At 32.5% G+C, this 25,361-nt stretch overlaps 3 protein-coding genes and 1 pseudogene across 3 annotated transcripts; 2 read left to right on the top strand and 2 right to left on the bottom strand.

The window, feature by feature from the left end:
* On the bottom strand, positions 6,720-8,432 carry LOC105162466 (U-box domain-containing protein 26-like). Its single transcript, XM_011080490.2, has one exon. The coding sequence runs from the start codon at positions 8,022-8,024 to the stop codon at positions 6,861-6,863; it is 1,164 nt and encodes a 387-aa protein (XP_011078792.1). The 5' UTR covers positions 8,025-8,432; the 3' UTR covers positions 6,720-6,860.
* LOC105162456 (probable methyltransferase PMT26) lies at positions 11,934-17,286 on the top strand. The gene is made up of 9 exons (XM_011080477.2): positions 11,934-12,382; positions 13,050-14,145; positions 14,232-14,381; positions 14,823-15,093; positions 15,305-15,415; positions 15,498-15,672; positions 15,802-16,074; positions 16,475-16,669; positions 16,749-17,286. Exons 2-9 carry the CDS (start codon positions 13,096-13,098, stop codon positions 16,975-16,977), a joined length of 2,454 nt encoding a protein of 817 aa, XP_011078779.1. The 5' UTR covers positions 11,934-12,382; positions 13,050-13,095; the 3' UTR covers positions 16,978-17,286.
* On the top strand, positions 19,186-20,084 carry LOC105162451 (nuclear transcription factor Y subunit B-7). The gene has a single exon (XM_011080465.2). It carries the CDS (start codon positions 19,248-19,250, stop codon positions 19,932-19,934), a length of 687 nt encoding a protein of 228 aa, XP_011078767.1. The 5' UTR covers positions 19,186-19,247; the 3' UTR covers positions 19,935-20,084.
* Positions 23,465-25,361, bottom strand: part of LOC105162441 — a 2,494-nt pseudogene continuing 597 nt past the window's right edge.

Below are 25,361 nucleotides of genomic sequence, written 5' to 3'. Positions count from 1 at the left end.
TCCAGGTAATTTTCCTTCGGTCTCAATTCACACTTTTTATACATGAGCTAGGCATTGGCGCACCCAAATATACCAAAATGAAATGAACGACAGAAAAAGAATAACATTTATACTGGTAGCTGTGATATATTTTATGTAAGTGCATTTAAAATTAAAAAATATTTTTATAAAAATCTTATTATTTATTTTTTATTAGTTATTGTATTTGGTCCCATTCTGTGGGTTCTGTAAGACTCGAATTCGTTCTTTTTTTTTTTTTTTGAAATTTGTAGTCAACACGAGATTTATACAAAAAAATATAAACTAAAATGAGATGCATAAAATTAGATACGTATTATAAAAAAAAAGAATTACTTAGACTAAAATTACCGAAATTAAGCCAATAGATGAACTACTTAAACTTTAATTTTTTAGTTTCAATGAATTGCTTATCCATGTGTTGACTTTTGAATAACATACCTAGTACAATTAATATATTTATATAACAAGTTATTCAATTTATTTATTAATTAAAAATTATACATAGTTAAAGAAATACACCATAGATAATCTTAAATTTTAAAAACTTTGTTCATTTAAATTTAAATATATTGATTGATAATAATCCAATAAATTGAGAGGAAAGAAAAAAAATAAAAAACAGAAACATTTTTCTTAGGGTCCGAATTTGGCCCAAAAACCCATAATGGCTAAGACCCAACCCAGACCCAATACTTTAATTGGTTTGGGTTTAGGTCTAAATCCAATAATATGCATTAGGTTTGGTCCTAAATGTTGCATGAGTAGTATTAATTCTAATTGAAGCTATATGTCATAACCATTTACTTACCAACACTTGTATTTTTTTTTCCCTATTAACATCAAAGTCCTTAATAGCTTCAACATTATTATTATTGGGACTATTTATATCAAAGCTAACTTTATTGAGGATTAATAAATAGATGGAGATTCATATAAACAAACGTTGCACCAAAAAAAAAATTGTTATTATTAGGAGTACTATTAGCCTTTTTTTTTTTTTTTTTTTTTTTTTTTTTTGTCTCTCTCATTATGTCACTTGATCTTCGACATACTTTCAATGACCTCATTCTTTCGAAAAATAATCGTGTTAATATAAAAAGGGAATAAATTATTTTCCAACTTAACAAGTTTAGGATGCTGGTGGGAATATAATCTCCAAAATGCCTTCAAAATGCACTAATATGACCAAACAAAGATGAAGATTCGTATTTTGTATTCGAATCGGTTCAAGCAACCCGATTTGATAAGTGTTGATCTGTTGTCTAGTCGATGGCTAATATTAGGACAATTAAATCCATACACTCTGAGATATTGACAATTTTGCTCTATAAAAATACTAATTGGATCAAATATAGGATGTATATGCCTTCAGGTCTCGACCTAATCAATTGGCGCTATATGTGAAAACAAACCATCTATTCCAAAAACTCACAATTCATTTATCTCTGGCAGCAAACCTAGGTTGAGGATGGAGAACTCCAGAGCAAGGGTGTGAAGCAAATAACCAGATAATACTACTCATAAGATAAGAATTTGTATGATGAACAATATAGGTCTGAGAATTTGGTTAGAGTGTGAATGGAGAACAAAAACACCTATACAATTAGCTGCACACCCACTAGTGTGCATGAAAAATTTTAGATCCTATTGGACATAGAATTGGATTCAAAAAGTTGGATAGAATTTCTTAGTGTTGTTTAAACTAGTATAGAAATATTAATGATGTTGAAAAATGCACAAGTAAATTACGGTCTCATTCATGTTTTGAACACGTGTGATACCATTTCATTAGAGAATCATTTAGTATATGTAATAATTTATTGGAACGTGTCGTCTCAACAGAATATACAAGCAAACCCACTAAATTAAAACCCTTAAGTTAAAAAGTATTTGAAAGGATATCTTGATAAAATGGGTTTAGATATATGGGTAGTTGATACTAGTAAAAGTGACATTATTGGGATATTACCCGCCTTGCCAACTAGACTGTCCGATGCTAGCTAGTTAGCACAATTTAATACTCTATTGCAAAACAATCTAATTTGTTCCCTTGCTAGAATAGGTGATAGGCAAGCAAATATGTTGTCTCTTGTCATTTATGATATAGGACAATTTTATTCAATATAGTGTTAATATAATAAATATGATAAAATTAATTTGACCTCATTTGTCGTGTTTATCGTATATTGCATTATTGTATGTTATGGACAAAGTCCACAAACCGTCATAATCATTAAGGTTGGGTCACGCATATGATGATAATCGTTAGACCAATTTTTTAGGATTTTATTGAGACTTGGACTAATGAACGTATTCATTGTATGGGTGTCATGTTTCCTGATGATGGACATGAGATTTCTATATGTTATTAATGGGTGGTTGATAAGAGTTACCAAGCCAACTAAGTTAACTCGAGGGGAATCGTCATATGAAAGTCCCAGTAGCATGATGGATATGACTGGAACCCCTTGGCTACGATAATACAAGATGTAATATTAGGACTTGAAGATCTACAGTAGCCTCATGCGTGGGGCAACTGTATCTTGGTCTTGGCAAAAAGTGATTGTGTTTTATCATGGTCGCTATAAGCCCTATTCTGGTGCAGTCGAAACATGAGTTACAAGATAAAATTCACCACTTGTCATGATATTATAGCAATCTACCATATTCTCTGTGATGTATTTAGCTTCCAAAAGTCTACAGTCACAGTGGTTGATCAAATAGGAAAGGAGTTTTCTATGTTGATTATTGGAGTGACAAAGATTAGAAAGTTGATACATAGTTGTCTGGTTCGGAATCAGAACCGATATATAATTCTATATCCTAGACTAAGGCCTAGAGATAGTAGTTGGAAGGACCATACATGTATGTACTCGGGAGTCTACAAGTTCAGCTATCCTCACTTGTTCTCTAGTGACATGAACCGTTACTATATGCCACCCATGATAATGGGCACCCCTCGATAAATATTCATCATGAGTGGTTAATTAAATTTGATTTAATTAATCTCGTATAAAATATTTGTCAATTAAGTTGTATGTTGATACAAGTTCAAGTTTAGGTGAAGATGAACCTATAGAGTCACACACAAATTACTACCAAAAAATAGAAGAATTAATAGATTAATTTAAAGATTGAAATTAATTTTCGAGATTAAAAGATACAATAACTTAATAAAAAGTCCGTGTAATGAGAAGCCTTAGAATTAATAAGAGCATATAGAGGGAATTGAGCAGTATTTATATAAATACGAGGGTTTATGCTATAATTTTAATACATATGGGGTGTTTTTATGTATTTTTATAATATAGGAGAGTTAGCCGGAAACCCCATCGCACAATGAAATTAGTGCCTTTTCAAAAAGGATAAAGAATTTCTCTCAACTTTTGCCATCTAAGCACGCAAAGAGGAGCAAAAGGTGGCCGAAAACATGGAAAATTACCCCCTTCCAACTCTTATCTTTCTTGTTATCATAAACACAGCTATTAACCACTTGCCCAGAATGGTGAGTGTCACTTTCAAAGCCATATTCCTAAACTCTCACTACCAAAAAAAAAAAAAAAGAAAGAAAATTAGGAAAAAAATAATTTTCAATTTTAATACTGTCACTAATTCTATATATTGAATAATAAGATTAATTTTTATTTTTTTACCAAAAACATTATATATAAAGTTGCTATTAAAGATAATTAGTGAAACGTATATTGTGACGATTTTGTGTTAATAAATAATTTTTATTATTATATTGTATTATCGTTATAAATGTCACTAATTATTTATACTGATAATTTGTGTTAACAAATAATTTTTATTACTATATTATGTTGCCACTGTAAATGTGTTATTAATTATCTATACTGATAATTAAATGAAAATGATTATTACTTACTTAATTATCTATACTGATAATTAAATGAAAATGATTATTACTTACTAAACATTTTTAATGACAATTTCAAAATATTAATTGTTATTTTGTAACTAATATTATATTTTGGTGTAGATCTTCGTGGGCACGCTGAAACTGCTTTTACGTAATTAATACAATAAATTATGGTAATGGTGATGAGGAAAAGTAGGTCTGTTTTAGGTTAAAAGATGGAGAATTAGGCATGACAGGATTTGTGTATATGTCAAATTATACATCATATACAATTCTAGAATAAAAACCAGAGTTTTCAACATTTAAATTGTTTTTAGAAAGAATAATCATTTAATGTTAATATTTTAATATATTTTTTATATGTAAATTCTATTTATAATTCTTTTTAAGTGAGTGGTAATGAGATTCGAACGCACAACCTTCTGTTTAGTTTGACCTTGATACTATGCTAAACGGCTTCCACATTCAAAAGTTTAAACTAATAGAAACGGGAATTATTTTATTTTAGGGTTATTACATTGCCTTATTCTAAAACTTGATATAATTACACAATAAACCCTTTATAGTTAGATAAATTACATCGAGTAACCCTAATGTTTATTTCAGAATAATCAATAGATTCATCGTTAGTCAAAATTTATAGAATTTGTACATCAATAAAATAAATAAATAAAAATTCATATTTACCCGTAATGAACTTATCATTGACTTATTACAGATCAAAAGAAATCTTTTTTTGACCAAGCTACCCTCACACATCTTCACACGCTAATACGTGCACATCTTCCCATGTTAAGGATAATTTATTAAAAAAAAAGATTTATTTGTCCTACAATAAATATGTAATTTTTATTTTATGTGAAAGGCAGGCAGGTGAGTGGAGGTAGGCCTTTTAACATGAGATTATCATACTTGGAATTGCCCAACATCCCCACACTTGTAAAATTCTTGTGCTGAATTAATTAAATACTTTATGCTAATTGCTAATTTAAGGATTAAAATATCATCTCAAACACCCCACACAGCTTTGCCTTTCTGCTTTTCAGGTGAGGCAGTAAAGTGATGAACCGTCGACAGTGTCAAGCAATTATGCCATTAAATAATGTTGGCCCCTCCCAGTCCAAATTTTAGACTAAGTAGGATAGCTTTCTATGTTCAAATTTCCGTACAAAATCTCTTATATTATGTTTGGATTAATGAATTTTGATTTAATGATTTTGAATTTGTCAAATTTATTTAGATAAACTCGTGCGACATAAGGTTTTAAATTTTTAAATTTTCATTTTGAATTGTATTTTGTGTCATTGTGATGAATTTTAAATTCATTTAATAGAGTCATTTGAAATTTTTATTTTAAATTATTTACTCTAATCCGAATTCTTTCATCCAAATGCAACCTTAATAATCTTGTAATTTGTAAGTTTTGGTGAGAACAATATCAGAAAGGGTCCTAATTATGCCAGCACAATTAGAATTAATTAACTTAATTAAGGATTTTGAATTTTGAAAAGCACATAATTAAAATTAAATCAATGAATATCAACTAGTGTAATTAAAATTAACACTATGAATTAACCCAAACAATGGGTTGAATTTTGCAAATATGAGTTTGTTAGTTTTTCTTTTCAATTTTTTTATTTGGAGTTGGGTCAATTACAAATTTCCTTTTTTATTTCGCCTAATTGTTTTCGTTTTTGATTTTTTAATGAACATGTTGACTGATTCCCAATTAAACAGTTGAACTGCCGGCGATTCCCTTTAATTTAATCGACACCAAGAACTAATTCGTTAAAACTGATATATGAAGTCATGGGTTCGAACTCTACTTTATATGTGGGATATTGTGTCTACTGAATAGTTGTTGTTGTTTCTACTGTAATAGTAGGTGTTGATTAGATTTAATTTATTTGTATTATTAATTAGAGTATGATTGTTGTAATCCGATAGGAATGATCGTAATCAATTTATTTTTAATTAATAATAGTTCATTGCACTCACTTAAAAAAAAAATAATACCCACACTTTAGATTCCTACGGTCATCCATTAATTCTCATAGTGCAAACAATTACCCCTTATTTCTTATGTAACAAAGATAATTAAAATGAATAAAATGCAAGCAACCCTGCAAATAAATAAATTATTTTTCTATGAAAAAAATTAATAATTTATTTTCTATATATTTTAAAATACAATAATTATAGAAAAATAAAATTATTTTATTTTAAAAATATAAAAAATAAATTATAATTTTTATTATAAAAAAATAATTTACTTATTCATAATATTACAAAAATAAATTACAATATTTGCCATACAAGTCCAAAAGTATTTCTTGCTATCCATCTCTTGTAATGCTGCCTACTTTTGATTGGTTGTTGTTGCTTTCTCAACTTTTGTCCAAGTTTGGCTCATAAAGTGGCGTTTTCTGTTAAATTATATTGACACCTCCTTAAATTATATTTAATTTTATAAATATTTTCTGTTCTTTGTAGAATTATAGGTACATTCTTTTAAGAGGATGTCAATGTAATTTAACTTAGGGGTATATTTGTAAAATTTTACGTTAACTATGGATATACTTGTAGTTACAATTACAAAATCAAAAATATACTTTTAATTCTATAAGAAAAAATAGAAATATTTGTGCAACTAAACCTATCCTCAGAATGCAATACACTTGTCGTTCAAGGAAAGTGACCAATCACATGATAAGTGAATTATAATTACTTTGTGATTGATTTGGTTCTATCGAACTTGATTTAAATAAGAATTTTCGTCTTGAGGGTTAAATAAAATAGTGGGAAATTCAACTTCTTTTAGTACCAAAGGATGTTAAGATAAATTGATAATCCTGAGTATAATTAGTATACTGCAGGATCCAACAAATACATCTGATCTTAATCACAGCCTGATCATAAATTTAGATTGAGAATTATATACTACAGCTATGAGGCATTACTCATTCCACATTGATCTAAGCAATTTTAGCAGCATTCTTGCCTTAGTTTTGATTCTACCATTGCACTGGCTCTGAAGCAGCAGCAAAAGTTGAGTCAAGACCCCATCAACAATGGCCTTCTCCCTTGCACTTTTTGAATCTGAACATATCAGAAGTAGCGAATTTACGGCACTTTCACTGCCTTGATGGTCTGATACTCTGAACACCATTTTCACAATTGCTTTAACACCAGAGGGGTGATTGATGATCACGTCTTTCGCTGTGGGAACTGATAGAAGGTTCTCAATTGTGGACATTGCCATTGGTGCTAAGCTTCTCTTGTGGATTTCGGCAGTGGATAGGTAGTCTATCAGCCCCTCTACTGCACCTTCTCTTGCTAGATTTTCACGGTTCCGTTCCATCAACGCTAGTCCGGATACCGCTCTGATCCCGGCCTCAGATTTGTGCTGAAGTAGATGGACGAGTCCTTGCACAAGTTGGACAGACATACCAAGCTTTTCGCAGAGCTCTTGAACTGATGATGAAATTGCCTCCACCATAAGGCATAAGCTTTTCTTGATGGACATGCTCCCTTGTTGAAACAGAGAAACAAACACTGCTTGTTTGGACTCTTGTTTCAATATGTTGATAGTCCTTATGTCACTAAAAGGCATCAACTTTAAAGCACAGACAAGTGCTTTCTCAGCAAATCTCAAATTCAAGCTTTCTGTGTTTCTGAAAACTAGTTCCAAGAGTAGTCCAAAGAAGTCCAATTTGAGCAAGCAAGAATTCCTGAGTGGCAGCTCTTGGGACAAGCAATGGACCTTTTCCAGTACTTGAAGCTTGGTTTCCAATGTGGATTCATCTGACTCGATAATTTGCTTCATCGTGGCAATACAAGTATCGTTTTCAGTTAGCTCAATGCAATCATGAGCCTCAACTTGGGTATTGAATTGGAGCCACTCGTCGATCAGATGGCGAAGCGTGTGATTAGGCACCATCGACAGGTCTTGTAGCTTCTGCATTGTGACAGGACACGTCGAATTCCCAGCAGCCAGCCATTTCTCTATGCAGGATCTGTCATAGGTTTGGCCTGTGGATAGAGTGACTGGATCTTTGAACAAGTCTAGACTTATGGGGCACCTGAATAAGGGCGGGACGATCATTTCCACACCATCCATGAACAGTCAGAAACCAACAATTCTCCCAAAACAATCACCAAAGAATAAGCATAAATTTGCTAGAAACCATTCATTGATCTTGAAAATTGCTGAAAAAACATTTGAGATTTAGAAACATTTGTATCAGAAAAAAAGGAGAAAAAGGCCAATTAGGTAGGTACAAACAAAGAGTGGGAATGGGATGAACAAAGTGTTGAGCTGCAGTGGTTAGTGGGTGAAAGGTGGGGTGGGGGAAGAGCTACTTAGTTTGTAAATTTGCAGTTTAATACTGACAGGAACACATGGGAGAGAAAGAAATAATTGGGGAGGAGATATGTGAGTGAGTAGGGGTGGGGGGTATGAGAATCGATAAGGAAAACACCAGACATATGAAGGGAACAAATGACCAGAATTGGGGCCTTATCCCTGGCTGAGAGTGTAGGCATTGAAACAAATGATAAAGAATAATTACAAGGGGGCCTACTTTTGCCTTTGCAGCATTTACCAGTCAAACTGACCTACCAAACAAAACTAGTTGCTATTGGCTTTGAAGTTTGAATGCACCAAACACCAGTTTGAATCATTGAATTTGAGTCCAAGAGGAAGAGCAATATCTTGGATTTCCTCTCAAGGATTATATATTAAATTATTATTTGTTTTTGACAATTTAAATTTTGAGATAAGATGATTATTTAATATGGCATCAGATTCTAAGATAACATTGGATTCCAATTTTATTGATTTATAAAAGAAATATTTTACATGCTGCGTTTTCGCGTCTTAAGATATTAATAGGATTAGCATTTAAACCCCTTTTAAAATATAAAATTATATTTTCCCGCAATAATGTATACTGATATAAACAAAAAAAATTACATAAATTTTCGATATTACTACTTATTCAACATTCCCATATAAAAATTTGGTACTTATAAGGAAAAAAATAATATTAACCTCACTCATATATATATATGTTTTATCCATTATTAAAAATATATATTAGAGTGTTAAATGAAGGGCAAAATTTTAAAAATTATATAGTTTTTTTATTGACGTTAATATTTTTTCATCCAAATCTTAATGGAAGTAGGTTAAATGTAAATGGAGAATTTCGGAGAAGGTGTAAATGTAATTTTGATACCTCTTAGGGGAAAAATATAATTTTGCATCTTTTCAGAGGGGGTTTAGGTGTAGTTAACTCTATCAAATATTAAGTCATTCTCCTCTCTATAACAGTTTAAGTTTTTTGATTAAGTAGTTGTTTAATATGTCCCACACCCTTAATGTCACAGGGGTTTTTTGACATCGTGGAATTTTCATGCAAGCTAGTCAGCACCTTTTTCCTCACACACTCTCACTCGTGTATATGGAAAGCAAGGAGGAAAATCACCCACAAAGCAATATTTTCAAAATCAAATCGATGATTGAACCGAATAAATTATCGGGTCACTGGTCTAACCGATTGGACCAGATTGAAAAAATTGGTTGACTCGAAGTATATTAAATACATATATATTTTTGTAACATATCAAAATATTATATATCAATTGATTAAATAAAATACAACTTATAACACAAAAGTGTAAAAATAGTATAATTTATAAATAAATACAATGTATAACAATTTAAACTAACAAAAAAATAAAATTTAAAATGCCACAAACTCTTGAAACTTGAATGCTTTGTTGCTTTTCTTTTATAATCAAACAGAGAATCTACCGATGGCTCCATATAAATTTTCTTTTTCAAGAAAAAAACCCAAAAAAAATTGAAAAAGTTTGGAGAAAAGGATAAATGAGTAAATGAGGAAGGATGGAAGAAAAATACTTAGGAGTGACTCATTGTTCCACATTGGAAAAGCATAAATCAAAATTAAAAACTTTAGACTATAAATCAAGAAAAGCTTAAGTCAAGCTTATTGTTTTGGAAAAGTATTAAGCCAAGTTTAAATATTTGAGGCTATAAATATGAAAAAGTTTAAGCACAAATAATTTACATTTAATTATATTTTTTAATTTTTAATATAAATTAAGGTCAAAACTGATCTTAATTGGTTCGCACAAGTTTTGGCCGTACCAATTTGGAACCTATAAATTGGCCCGGACACATGACCGCCGAGTGAACCGATTGAACTAGCCGGTCCGGTCCAATCTTATTTTGAAAACATGGCCACAAAGCATGCAAGATACATAATTTGCACAAATCTAGCAACACAACAGATTATGGCTGAAGCCAACTTTATGTTTTTTTTCTATTAATCAAAATACAAACACCCTCAAGCTTGCACAGAATGGTTCACTCTCATCACACTCAGAAAAAACGTACAAGCTTGACAAAGTAAATAAAGTACAACATATTTGCAGTTGACATCCCACAACTGCAAGAAAACTGGCCACAATAGGCCCACTATCCTAGAACATACATGTTTGCAACCACCTCTACCATGTAGGCAGGCAATTATTGTCCCTCAACTATTTAGCACATGCCATGCACACATTGCTTGCTTGCCTAGGTTGCAGTCAATCACCAAGACTTAGCCACTTTCGACAGTCGGTCAAGCCCTGCCAGTTATATGCACACGCTGTTAGGCTATCTATGTGCACTATTTGCAACTCTTTGAGAAAACCAGCACATTGGACACTTTCTACGTACACCACCTATCAATCTTCGAGAAATGCCGCACAAGTGCTCTGCCTGCACGCACTTGTCTGCCAACCATCTCCCAACTCGTCCATGCTTGCGCATCTACCTACCGACTTCCCGCAATATCCCACACGTTTGCCAAACACAAAACTGCAATGTCTACAATATGCCGATATTGACTATCGACGCTTAAGGCTTGCACGTCCGCCCGCCATGCAGCCTATCATGCGCCGTCATCCAACCGTTCCTCAATTCGCCAACTATGTACATATAATGCTCATCAACCTAATTTCACGATACCAACACTCATCAGCAGTCTATCACAACCACAAAACTAGCGAGTAATAATATCTCGTTATATTATTACACAGTCAGTTAAATTATCAATCTCGATTGCTGATTACAGTTGTGCGATATAGGTTGTATGCACAAGGGATGCACTTCACTTCTAAATATTTTTATTTAAAAATGAATAAGAAGAAAAAATACAATGGATTATCCATTTTAGTGTAAACTCTCGGGCATTTCTAGTCATGCATTGCACACAAAAAATTCCAAATAAGCGCCGTGTAAGCGCATTAACATGTGTATAATAGATAAAGAGATTAAATATTTTTCAAAAATAAATTAATTAGGAACATAATAATGTTTCATTTTTATTTCTATCGATAATTTCTATGACAATAGTATCAAATTAAATTTTAAATTATTTACCAATTAGTAATCCATATATAATCTATTTATATATAGTAAAATAATAATATAGAAGCTATCCAAGTAAGCCTCATGTATGGGCATATTTGAACAGACTCTTTGAAGTTAGTATTCTAATTTAAATCTTACTTTGATATCTAAGATACTTAAAATAATATTTTTATGTTTTATCTAAATTTAGATAAATGTATCATTGATTAGTATTTTTATCGAAAATATTCACTCATTTTTTTAAAAATAAAATTAGATAGTATAATAATATAATTTTTTGTTGTGTTTTTATAAATATTAATTATTTTAAATTTAAATCTTAAATAATTTATAATTAATTTAGTTTTCAAATTTACAAATGAAAGGGGTTTGACTTGGAGTTCCAAATAAATAAAAAGGGTGGCCGGCCATTTCAGATTTCTTGGTGCAGTCATATTTTGTCCAATGAGTAGACTTTGAGCCCATTCATTGTGGTAAAGGTTACTGATCTCTGCAATCAATCACCTCTCATCTCATTTTCTTCTATTTTTTTACATTATTTAATGATCAGACGCGTCGTCGGTGCACGCACATGCACACACCTCACTGTGTACTCAGTGCTACATTTCCAGTGGACCACAGCATTCTTGTGATTTACTCTTCCTCACTCCTCCATTTTTCCTTCTCTTTGTTGAGAAAACAAAGAACAATTGCTTCTTGTTGCTGTAATAAACCTTGAAATTACAGGCAAATCAACTGCAAAAATGAAAAGAAAGCCTCACTTTCCTGGGACCCCATTTCCTCACCATTTCCAATCATTAAAATATGTATAAACAAATAAAGAAAAGAAAACCCATAAGGTTCTGCTTTATCCCCCGCGTCTATATATATATATAGACAGATGCAGATATCTGCTACTTCACACCCAACTTCTTTCTTGGGAGCAAGCCCAGTACCTCCTACGCACCGACACTGCGTTTCTTGCACAGGAGATGTGCCAATGAGGGAAGTTGCTTTGCTTTTATCAGATCTGTGTTGAGAATATAAGAAAGGTACTTAAAACCCAGCTTCCCAGCTGGTTCTTTTGTGGTTATATGTATATTTGTCTAGAAATCTTGAATTGTTATTGCTACTTGAGTAGTGCTTAACTTGTGATTTGATTTGATTTGATTTGATTGGATCTTGTTCTCTGTGTTTATGCTTCTGGATTTTGTTTCTTAATAATGGTAATTGCTTTCTTGAATTGTCATTGCTAACTTTGATGTATGTCGTAGATCTGGATTTTGAAGTTTGTTTTTCGGTTTACTAAGATTTGTTTGGTCTGCATGAATTCAAGAAAAGTAAGAGTTTGCTTGTCGGATCTCTGAAATGAGTAAGATCACAAGAAGATCACAAGTAAATGTTGTCTGATTGCGTACAAGCTTATTTTTTGGGTAATGTTTTAAATCCGGTATGTGCTTTCTTCATTGGATCTTATCATAAGTGGTTTTGGTTACTTCTTTCTCATTTTGTCTCTAATTTGGCACAACTAATGCTGATCTTCATTGCTGCTTTTATGACCTAAGTTCTAAATTATGACATCAATCGTGTAACAATAGGTCCCAATGTTAGATATTCCAACTTGGGTTCTTGCTTGTACCTTACTGGTCACTTTGCTATGATCAAATGAGTTGGTTAAGTCGATGGTTAGATTGATCTTACAATTTGCTTATGTTGCAGGTATAACTAGTAGCGTCAAATCTGACTGATAATACGAGTCGAAGCTATGGCTTTAGGAAAATATTCTAGAGTTGATGGTAGGAGAACATCATCGGGCTACTGTTCGACAGTGTCTATTGTAGTTGTTGTAGCCCTTTGTTTAGTTGGGGTATGGATGATGACGTCATCATCTACAGTCCCTGGTCAGAACTCGGATGTTTCACAGGAGAACAACAATGGGGTGAAGGCACATGTTGCTGAGAGCAATGATCAAAATAACAATGACTCCAACAATGAGAGAAACAAGGGCGCGGTCGATGAGAATCATTCGAGCGAGGAGGGAAACTTGAAGCAGTTTGAGGATAACCCAGGTGACTTGCCTGAGGATGCCACCAAAGGGGACAATAATGTGACTCCAAATCAGGAGGAAAAGAATGATAAGTCAGAAGATGCGGAAAAGATCACTGAGGAGAAGGAGGAAGAGAAATCGGAGGAGAAGTCTGAGGATGAAAAGAAAGAAGATGGGGAAGAAAGAAAGGAAGATACAACAACTGAGTCGGAAAATGGAGATGAAAAGAAAGAAGATGAGGATTCTACAGTGGTGAAGAATGACTCTGAAGCTGGAGAGACCAATGTAAATAATTTTGATGACAATGAGAAAACATCTGAAGAAATTTCAGGTGAAAAAGATGGGGAGAAGGAAGAAGGTAAAATAGTGGAGAACAAGAAAGATGATGAATCAGATCAAGGTTCCACTGCGAAAAAGGAAAATTCCAGTGAGGTATTTCCTTCTGGGGCTCAATCAGAGCTTTTAAATGAATCAACAACCGAAAATGGAGCATTTTCAACTCAGGCAACAGAGTCGAAGAAAGAGAAAGAAGCCCAAAAATCTTCCCTAGGAGAGAATCAAAATGGTAACAGTTGGAAACTGTGCAACACCACTGCTGGGCCAGATTACATTCCATGTCTTGATAATTTGGCAGCAATAAGGAAACTTTCGTCAACTAAACACTACGAACATAGAGAGAGGCACTGTCCAGAAAATCCTCCTACATGCCTTGTTCCGCTACCTGAAGGATATCAACGCTCAATAGAGTGGCCTACAAGCCGGGAAAAGGTTTAATACATTAAATAAGAGTGTGCTTTAGCATCAATTTGCATTTCCATTCTCTCTTAAATAGACTTCTTTACTTTGTTTGACAGATTTGGTACCACAATGTTCCCCACACGAAGCTTGCAGCAGTTAAAGGACACCAGAATTGGGTTAAAGTTAGTGGTGAATACCTGATCTTCCCTGGTGGTGGCACCCAGTTTAAGAATGGTGCTCTACATTACATTGACACCATACAACAGGTAGCATTTTGTATGTGCCTGGTTACAATAATCATATGTATACGTGCATCTATCCCTTGTAGCTAATCTAGTGCACACAAGTGAATTAGCCAGTTGAGTCGTGTTTAATACTTTGTGCTGCAAGCATACAAGTCATAAATATCTAATATTCAGGTCTGAAATTTAATTTGATAATCGTCATATTTTTGGATGTTGTTTTTGTGTACCTTGTCTCTGTTGCTAAGATTTATTAAGTTTCCTACTTCTTTGGTGTACAGCTAGCGCAGTCTATGTATGTACCTTGAAATTAATCGAATTGTATTCTCTCTTCAAAGATTAGTTCCAATTATATCAGTACTTTATATTTCTTTGGCAAAGCTATCGAAAAACATTGTAGACTTGCCATGATGGATGAGTTACTACTCAGGAATTAAATTGTTTTTTACTTGTTTTCTTATGCAGTCTGTGCCTGAAATCGCCTGGGGAAAACGCAGCCGAGTTGTTTTGGATGTTGGCTGTGGGGTTGCTAGCTTTGGGGGCTTTCTCTTTGAAAGAGATGTACTGACCATGTCATTGGCTCCAAAAGATGAACATGAAGCTCAGGTTCAATTTGCACTTGAAAGAGGAATCCCAGCTATATCTGCTGTTATGGGTACTAAGAGACTTCCATATCCTGGGAGAGTTTTTGATATTGTGCATTGTGCACGTTGTAGGGTGCCTTGGCATGCTGAAGGTACTTATCCTGCTGCTTTCTATAGGAAGATAAACGGGAAGTGTTCTCTTGAGAAATCTTCAAGAGAATATTCTTTTGGAAAGGACAGAGCTATATATTCTCGAACTGTAAATACATATGAAATTCGTGAACTCTGACTGTCTTTTTCCTTTTTTCTGATATACTACACCATGAACTTCATCGGTGCTCATTGTCATGTTACAATATTTAGGTGGTAAGCTACTCTTGGAGCTGAACCGTCTACTGAGGCCCGGTGGTTTCTTTGTTTGGTCTGCTACTCCCATTTACCAGAAACTTCCAGAGGATGTTGAGATCTGGGAAGGTACATCCTCAATATTGCCCCCATAAGCTAATAAGGTCCACAGGCTCTAACAAGTTGTTCATTTTCCTGATAATGGTAACAGCCATGAAGAAACTGACACAAGCAATGTGCTGGGAAGTTGTTTCTATCACCAAGGATGAACTCAATGGTGTAGGAATTGCAGTATATCGCAAGCCTACTTCGAATGAGTGCTATGAACAAAGGTCACAAAATGATCCTCCACTCTGCCAAGACTCTGATGATCCAAATGCTGCCTGGTATGCTTTTCTTATAGTGCAAACAACAGTTTTCAGAAGATTGCTAGAAAAAAGAGAGTAGCTGTTTTCCTGTGGAAAATTCTGCACGATGTAGAAAATTTGACTTCTGGTTTATCTTGATATGTTTAGGAATGTGCCTTTACAAGCTTGTATGCACAAAGTGCCCATTGCTTCATCAGAACGTGGGTCTCAATGGCCAGAGCAGTGGCCTGCTCGGGTGGACAAAGTACCTTACTGGTTGTCGAGTTCCGAGGTTGGAGTTTATGGAAAACCAGCTCCAGAAGATTTTGCTGCAGACTATGCACACTGGAAACGTGTAGTAAAGAAGTCATATCTAAATGGACTGGGAATAAACTGGTCCACAGTGAGGAATGTCATGGACATGCGAGCTGTCTATGGAGGGTAAGCAACAAAGTGAAAACAGAATTTATTTTCTTCACAACAACAATCCTCCCTCTCTAATGAACTTCTTTAACCTGCAAATGGCAATATCTCCATCCAATTTAATTTGAGTTTGGTACGACATCATTTTTGTGTCAAACATTTTCTTTTCAAAGCCAACATATTGCCTGGTGTCCTATCCTTTTCTGGAAGTAGATGTTACTTTTATTAACTTCACTTCAGAACAACTATAGATACTGAAATTTTATTCTACACATCCTTTTCTTAAACTCTTCTAACGTATGTAAACTCATTGATATCTGCATTCCGTTTTTTTGGTACTATTCTGTACAAAAAGTCTATACTTGCTGACTTATCAGGTGCTAATTGGCTACACTAACCGATGACTCCACTTTTCCAGATTTGCCGCTGCTCTGAGAGAATTGAATTTGTGGGTTATGAATGTTGTACCTATAGATGCTCCTGATACACTACCCATAATCTACGAGCGAGGTCTCTTTGGAATTTATCATGACTGGTGCGAGTCCTTCAGTACTTACCCAAGGACATATGATCTTCTCCATGCTGATCATTTATTCTCGAAGACTAAAAACAAGTGAGTATGAGATTCCATTGACTAGTTAGCAATCCTAATTCTCTGTTCTCCTCGTTTCTAATTGCTTTGGATCCAACAGGTGTAATTTCAAGGCTGTAGTCTCAGAGGTTGATCGAATTTTGAGACCTGAAGGAAAGATCATCGTCCGCGACACTGTTGAGACAATTAGCGAACTTGAGAACTTATTCAAATCTTTGCAGTGGGAGATCCGCATGACGTACTCCAAGGACAATGAAGGACTATTATACGCCCAGAAAACCATGTGGCGTCCTAAAGAGGAAGAGATAGTTACATATGCCATTGCTTAAAGCATCACAAGATACATACTTGATTCTTAAAGCTTGCTTTCCTACTACGGAAAATAGGTATTCTTTTGTATTCATGCTAGTTTCAAAGCGTGGGGACTATATTTTTCTGCAGGCTACAAAGTATCTGTCTTAGCCAATTACTATTTTCTCAAATCTTGTTCAGTAGTTTTCCCAAAGATTTACATTGTAATATTGTATCATTAGTTGCTGCCGGAAGCAAACGCAAAGTGTAAAGCCAATTGGTTGAAAACACTGCAGAAATCAGTTTATGGAAATCTTGAAACTGTTGAATAGGTTGTCTGAGATGAATTTATTTTTGGAGAATGAGTTCAGGATGTGAATTGATGCATTGCCGCTTACCTGTTAGATTATATTCTTGTTTTTGGTTAAACTGATGCAGAGCAACAGACTTTGTAGGATGTAAGCTTTGGTTTTGCTGGCTAAGATATCTTTTATGATCATGCCACACTTCTTAAACTGTATTATCATAAGGGGGATGCATCAATTAAATTCACACTCGCAGTTATTGAAAAAATATTAGTTGTTTTGTTACGCTGTCTCTGCGTATATATAATTAATAATTTTTCATATTTAAAATATCTTATAATAAGAATAAAATATATAAATTAATAAATTATATCTAAAATTAAATAAATCAATTTAAAGAATTATCGACACAATAAATGAATTAATATAATAGTATCAAATCACGTGGAGTCACTTTTGTAAAAAAAAAGTTATATAATTAATTTTTAAAATGATTTAATTAAGGGTATAGTTGTCATATATAAAATTAGTATGATGGTATTACTAACTACATTTTGTAAGTATAAGATGGTTTTTTTTTTTAAATTAACTAGTCGTCGTGACACGCCAGCCTTGCGTGCATATAATAATTTTTTTTTTTTATGCTTTAAGATATAGGGTAAAACATACTTTGCCCCCTGAACTATTCGTTATGTAACAATTATCCCCCTAAACTAACAAATGTAGCATTTACCTCCCACAATTAAATTTTTAGATAATATTACCCTTATATTATATATATTTAGTTCAAAAAATTTCTTTTTTTTTAATAAATTTTTATTTTAAATTAATTAAAATTTTTTAATTGAAAAAATATCTTTTATTTATAATAAAGTAAAATATAATTAGTGAATTAAATAGTTTGAATTTTATTTTTTTTTACAGAGTCAAAGTTAACTAATAAATGAATGTAACAAATACACAAAAAGTTTTCATGAAAAGATTTTATTAACTTAGTGATAAAATTAAGTTATTAATTATTTATTCTTTTAGATGAAAATGAATAATTAAATATTAATTTTTTTAATATGTATTTTTTGAAAAAAAATATGATAAAATATATTTATTCATTTTTTTTAAAAATTGTTTAACTTTTGGTTAAGCATGTATATATATATATTTTCTATTTCTTTTAAGAATCATACATGAGTTGTTGGTTATATTATATTTATTGTGTATCTACTACATTTATATATATTAATTTATACTCCACTATGTAAATTCTTCACTTATTAAAAAATTAATTAAAAAATAATTCGATGATGATTTAATATTCAAAATACTAGAATGTGCTAAAACTAATATAACTCTTCAAGATATGAGGGGCATTTTTGTCCAACTAAGGTGGTAAGTGTTATATTTGTTAATATAGGAGGGTAATGTTACATGACGGATAATTTATGGGATAAAATATATTTTACCCTAAGATATATTATAAGTAAGTGTAAACCAACAAATCACATTTCAAGAAAAAAATCTAAAAAGAAAGAAGAAAACAAAAGAAAATCAACTTAAGGTATTATCGACACAACAAAAAAATTAATGTCGTAGTGTTAAAATAACATGGAGTCATTTTTATTAAGAAAAAAAAAAGGTAATTATAATTAATTTTTTAAACTGTATAATTAGGATTATAATAAAATTGGTGTGGGGTGTCATTAATTAGAATTGTTTTTTGTGCATATGTAGCAAATAGTCTATATGTTTATATATTGAGAGTAATACAAAGTTATTGTAACAGTAAATAGTTAAGTGTATGATGAGTAAATGGTATTAGGTGAAAGGTGAAAATAGGTTTTCCGCCATGGGAGCGAGTCCTGAGGACTAATTGTCAGAATCCAACAAGCCTTCGCCGTTCCTATTTATGTGCCGATTATTATGCTTCTTTTGCCATATAACTAATTAATCCCATGTAAGAAACACAAAATTATCCAAAAAAAAACATCACAGCCATCCTCCCAAACATGAAAAGAGAGAGGGACAATGAAGATGAGGGGCCTCAAATTGGGCAAAATAGCCCCTTTAGAATCAGCCTAGAAAGTGCATGTCCCAACACAACCAACATCAACGATCACAACTCCACCCTCTCCGCTACCCATTCTACCAATGCCAATGCCGGCGGCATCAGGGCCACCGCCACTACCAACAACAATATTAGTAATAAAGAACAAGATCGGTTTCTCCCCATAGCCAATGTGGGTCGGATCATGAAAAAGGTTATTCCTGGGAATGGCAAAATCTCCAAGGATGCGAAAGAGACCGTTCAAGAATGTGTGTCGGAGTTCATCAGCTTTGTGACGGGAGAAGCCTCCGAGAAATGCCAACGTGAGAAGAGGAAGACCATCAACGGAGATGATATTCTTTGGGCCATTATGACTCTTGGCTTTGAAGATTATGTAAATCCACTTAAACTTTATCTTACCAAGTACAGAGAGATAGAAGGAGAGAAGCTTAATGTTCCAAAACAACAGCGTCCGGAACAACATGAGCAGAAGCAGCCAGACATGCCATATAATAGTGTATATTCTTCGACAAATATGATGTCTCAGCCGTCTTTCGTGTCGGGTGATCCGCCATTTCCATTGCCTTTCACTCAAACTTCAATCCCCAAAATTTTGCCTCAGCAAAACCAATTCGATTGGAATTGGTAAAACAAGGAACGAACAATTCTTTTTGTTAATGTTTTGATCATGTAATATAGATAGCCCGGAAACAATGCAAGTTTCATAACATGTTAGTATAGATGGGAATATATACAACATTAATTAATTCACACCATGTGTGGTGTTTGTTACGCACAATCCCTTTACCCTTTCTCAAAAAGTATTTTTCCGATCATGTAAATAAAATCTCAGGGACAAAATTTTATTCTTGTTTTGATCACAAGATGACCATTTTAGCACTGGTACAAGGTTTATTCCCTCAGGTTTCTGCTATCCTGGCACACAAGATCTAAATGAATACCCTTCAAGTTTGAACAATTTGGCGTCGTCCGTTATTTGTACACAGGAAACTATTGCTCCACACAGTAAATTTCATCTTGTTGGAAATTGAAGACGATTATTCAACTAGTAATATAGCTACATAAAGAGTTCTCTGTTAATACATTACATGACTGATTAGATATAGTAACTTCCGAATGTGATCTGCTAGATGTTTCGGTTGTTGCAGCGGAGGATCCAATGATTCACGGATCTTTTTAGTTGCCTACAAGCACGTCTCCTCCAATCTTTCTATCAACATCGGGTTGGTGCTAGAGCTATCCATCCAATTCCACACGCCTTCAACCCCTTGGAGAGTTTGGTGATACTTCAAGAGGAATAGAGAAAGAACATATTGGGAGAGAAATATTTTGTGGGAATGTAGGTAATGATCATACACTTTTGGATCCTAGAGAAACACCCTATTTATTGGTGTGCATCAATGCTTATCACAAAAGAAGTCCTTATCCCAAATAAGCGTGGGATATCTCCAAGATTAGTCTCTATCTCAACACCAAGTTTGGAGACTGTTAACTCTGTATCATGTCGGGATTATTCAAGACAAGTCTCTATTCCAACCTCAAGTTTGGGAGACTAAAAAACTCCATCTCAAATACACCCTCTTGCCACACCATCTCAAATTCCTCAGTGAAGAAGGGGAGAGCTCTTAGGGGTTGTCCAAATCAACTTTCTTGGTGGGCTCAACATTGAAATTTACTCACATCAGAAGGTAGAAATTTGTGCATAATGCTTTTCGTAAAACTCAAGAAATCAGAATTAGGGCACTACTTGCCCGCTTTTCAAATGTAACTCAGAATCAAATTTGAGAGGAATGGACTTATATCATAATGGTAATAATGAATTAGCAACAAGACATATAGCTCAGGAGAGCTTTTGTTTTAATGATACTACATAAATTAAGTTCCAAGTATACCCAGTTTTTGTATTTGACGGAACTCTCACCCTTATAATGGCTTTAGCTTTGGGCTTATTTATTATAATAATTTAAAGTTTTTTATTACATTTTTTGGACAAGTCGAGGATCACATCCGCGACTTGCTCAAATTTTTTTTTATTTTTTTTAAAAGTAAAATAAAAGCACAAATTTGGTCCACAACAACAATTATAATTAAAAAAGGGAGCCGTCGACTCCCTTTTATTATTATTTTTTATTTTTAATAATTATTTTTATTTATTATAATTCATTATTAACTAATTAATAAATTAAAATTTTAATTAATAATAATTCTTAATAAATTTATAATTTATATGATACAAAAAAATTACTAATTACAATTGTTAAAAGTGATTGACCATCCCACCAGTGTGCCGGTGCCGTTGGCGCTAAGGTCTTTTTATTTCTTGGCCCGCATTATATATTGTCTCATTTTGTTCATTATCATCATTACCGGTATTAAATGATATACACTAAATAATAGAAATATTGTAGAACTAAACTCCATATAATCATGAAATGCATTAAATGTTGGAATGAAATTAATAAAACGTTATACTAAATAGTATCACTTTTGATTTTCTTCTTAAATAATAAATTTAATTGAATTAAAAACTAATAAAAATAAAAATATTTATGTCTAAATTATGTACTAAGAATACATATATAATTATACTCTTCAAAAATAAAGTTTTTCAATCATTATAATATATTGAAATTTTCATAGAACTCTATGTTATATTTATAGATTCGATATTGGTCGTTTTTTTGTATTCTTTACTTCATTGTTATTTCTTTAATTTTTTTATTTGACTTATAAATATAATTTTATTTTAGATTAATTATACTTATACCTCTCTGAAAATATAAAATTATATTTTTTTTAAAAAAAAAATTAAAATTACACTTACACCCCCTCCTAAAATTTACTGCTTATATTCGATCTTCTTTCATTAGGATTTGAATGAAAAATACTGATATTAACAAAATGATTACATAAGCTTTAATAATGTTAATTTTACTCTGAATATAAATATTATATTTATCCCTTTACAAATACAAAAATATATATGAGAATGTTAAATGCGGGGCAAATTAAAAATTTTTGTAATTTCTTTTGCTAGCATCAGCAGTTTTCATCTAAACTCTAACGAAAGAGGGTTCGGTGTAAATGAAAAATTTTCGGAGGGGAGGTAAGTGTAATTTCAAAACTTTTTTTGGGAAAAGGATTTTTCATTTTCAGAGGAGGTCTATATCTATAGCAATTTTTGAGCAGAATATTTACTGATAATATGATGATAATATGTTGCTAACAAGTCCTTAATTAGCAAAATAAATGGATTTATATTAGGAAAAAATCCAGAGACCCCTCTGTAATAATAGAAATATTCAAAAAGCCCCATATAAAAATTAAAGTATCAAATACCCCCCTGTGACATAAAATAAAGTTTTAAAAAATCCTTCCATACAAAATTTGAGTCACACGCGCTTTGACCTGTGATTTTTCTATGAAAATACCTTTCTTTTTGATAAATTTGCCCTTCTCTCGCAGTTAATATATAATATTATATATATTTATTAATAATAAATATTATCTTTATAATGATTATTTTTAAAATATTATTTTTATAATAATTATTTAATTAAATATTATATATTTTTATTAATAATAAAATATTATTTTATATAATATTTAATTATTTATATAAGAAAATACTATTTAAATTAAATTATAAAAAAAATTGCAATGGCGGCAGCAAACCTGAAGAGGAGGGGCCCCAGCCCTCCTCACCCCTGGCCTTTATAATTTTTATTTTATTTTTTTATAAATTATAATTATATATATTTAATATAAATTAAAATAATTATATATTAATAAGCATAGTTTGACCAGTTGACTACAAGGGGTATTTTAGTCATTTTTTCTAAAAAAATAGGCTCAAATTGACCAGGGGCGGTGTGATTATTTATTCGTAACATGAGGGTGATTTTTTATATTAAAAATTTCATAAGGGAGTTATTGATATTTTTATATATCACGGGGGGTCAAAATAGATTTAACCCATTTATATTATTAAAAAGAGTTAAGTAAAAGTGTAGTTGTACTTTCACAACGGGCAACAAACACTTATAAATTCGTACTTTTATATGTAGTATAGATATAGATATGTTTACACGAAGATCTATTTCATTTAGTCCTCCAAGTTGAATAATAAAGAATTAAAAGTACACACGTGCGTGCATAAGCACTTGAAATCCATTTTTGTACAAGAGAAGAGAGTACATGAGTCCATCCAAAAGTAAGAGAAAAATGAAGATAAAACCAACATAAGACAAGTAATATGTACATATTTTTATTCAAAGTAAAAGACAAGGCAAGCCATGATCAAGAAACAGCATCCAATGAACAATTAGCACTGATTTTTAAGGTTGTCATGTTTTTCTGTTGGAATAAAGCCAATGGACAAAGTTTTGGAGTGTAGTGGTATCTGCTCTGTAGTGGTTTTGTGTGAATTCTTGCAAATCCAACCATGTGAAATCTGGGTACTCTCTTGGCTCTTCTCTACACATAAGATCCTGAGGGGGCCTCACAACTTTGTCCTCTTTTGGGTTCACAAAGAACACCAATGATCTCCTCACTCTCTCCTTGTTCACCACTGCTCTGTGGAGGCAACTCTTGTATCTTCCATTTGACAATGCCTACAATTTATGCCAATACACACAATCAACAAAAATAATCTCTCTCTCTCTCTATATATATGTCCCTTAAATATATCATCTAATAATTGTTTTGTATGTCGTATATCCCGTGAGGTTTGGAAAATTACATCTAATACTTGAGGTTTACTTCCGTCTAATAAATAGGCCCCTCGACCCGCTATTCAAAATTCACTAAGTTTGTTGTTATTAACAAAAAAACTGAATGAAAAAATTATATTTATCCTCAATTGATTTATTGCAGGCCAAACAAATTTTTTTGACTAAATTACCTTTATAACAATAACGATATACCATCCTCACATGTATTAATGTATGAAAATGTATAAGGGTAATTTGATCGTAAAAAGATATATTGTGACATACAATAAATCAGTAATAAGTCAATCAAGGACAAATATGAATTTTATCTTACATATTTTGTTAATATCAGGAAATTCAGTGAATTTTGATCAACGAGTAACTTATTCATTAGATGGAAGCAAATTTCAAGGTTACTAGATGTAATTTTTCAAATTATAAAAAATTTATATGTAATTACATCAAACATCAAGAAAGCGAAGATTAATTATATTCTTAATAAAAAGTCATATTTGTTTCTAGTGAGAAGAATGGAAGTACTACTCTATAATTAATTAATGACCTGATTGTTGGATACTTAAAAGTTTTAGGGAACACACAAAAAGGTAGACAGTTTATGCTCGTCGAAAATATGCTACAAATTTAAGCAACAGTAGATGGTGGGCGCAATTGATCATCGTCGCCCTCCCTTTGAAAAACATTTGTGGTGGTGCGTAATTAGCTGGGACGGACATTTTGTCCCAGCTTTGTTTTACCTGTCGAACGCATTAATTAGTACAATTGTGTCATTTGAATTATTATCTTTTGCTGTTGGAACTCATTAATTTTTAAGCCAATAATGCACACTTAAAAAAGTTCAATAATTGATGAATTTTAACTCTTTAATGATAAGATGGATAAATTAACAGAAAACAAAAAAGTATATGAAATGAAGAATATATACCATGAGTGTGTCCCCAATGTTAACAACAAATGCATCCGGACGAGGTGTAATGGCTTGCCATTTGTTGTCTGCAAAGATTTCCAGGCCTCCAACTTCATCTTGATGAAGTATAGTTAATGAGTTTGGATCAGAATGAGGTCCGGTTCCGAGGGTGAGGCCGGCTTGTTTGCAAGGTGGATAGTTGTTCCCCCTCATTACCGATCCACCGTCTTCAAAGAACTTGCGGTAGTGTGATCGTTGGACGCCCAAGCCGATTGCCAAGAGTTCCATGATGGCTAGGGAGAGGTTCTTCATTTCTTCACAATATTTCTGATAAACATGCCTGAACAAGAGGGAGAAAACTTAGAAGAATGTACGGTGAAATTAATGCAAAGGGAATTAGGTGCTCTTGAGTATTAAT

Source organism: Sesamum indicum, linkage group LG1, assembly GCF_000512975.1.
Source record: "Sesamum indicum cultivar Zhongzhi No. 13 linkage group LG1, S_indicum_v1.0, whole genome shotgun sequence".
Classification (NCBI taxonomy): domain Eukaryota; kingdom Viridiplantae; phylum Streptophyta; class Magnoliopsida; order Lamiales; family Pedaliaceae; genus Sesamum; species Sesamum indicum.
Note: the sequence above shows the minus strand (reverse complement) of the source record. Positions and strands in the feature narration are given on the sequence as shown.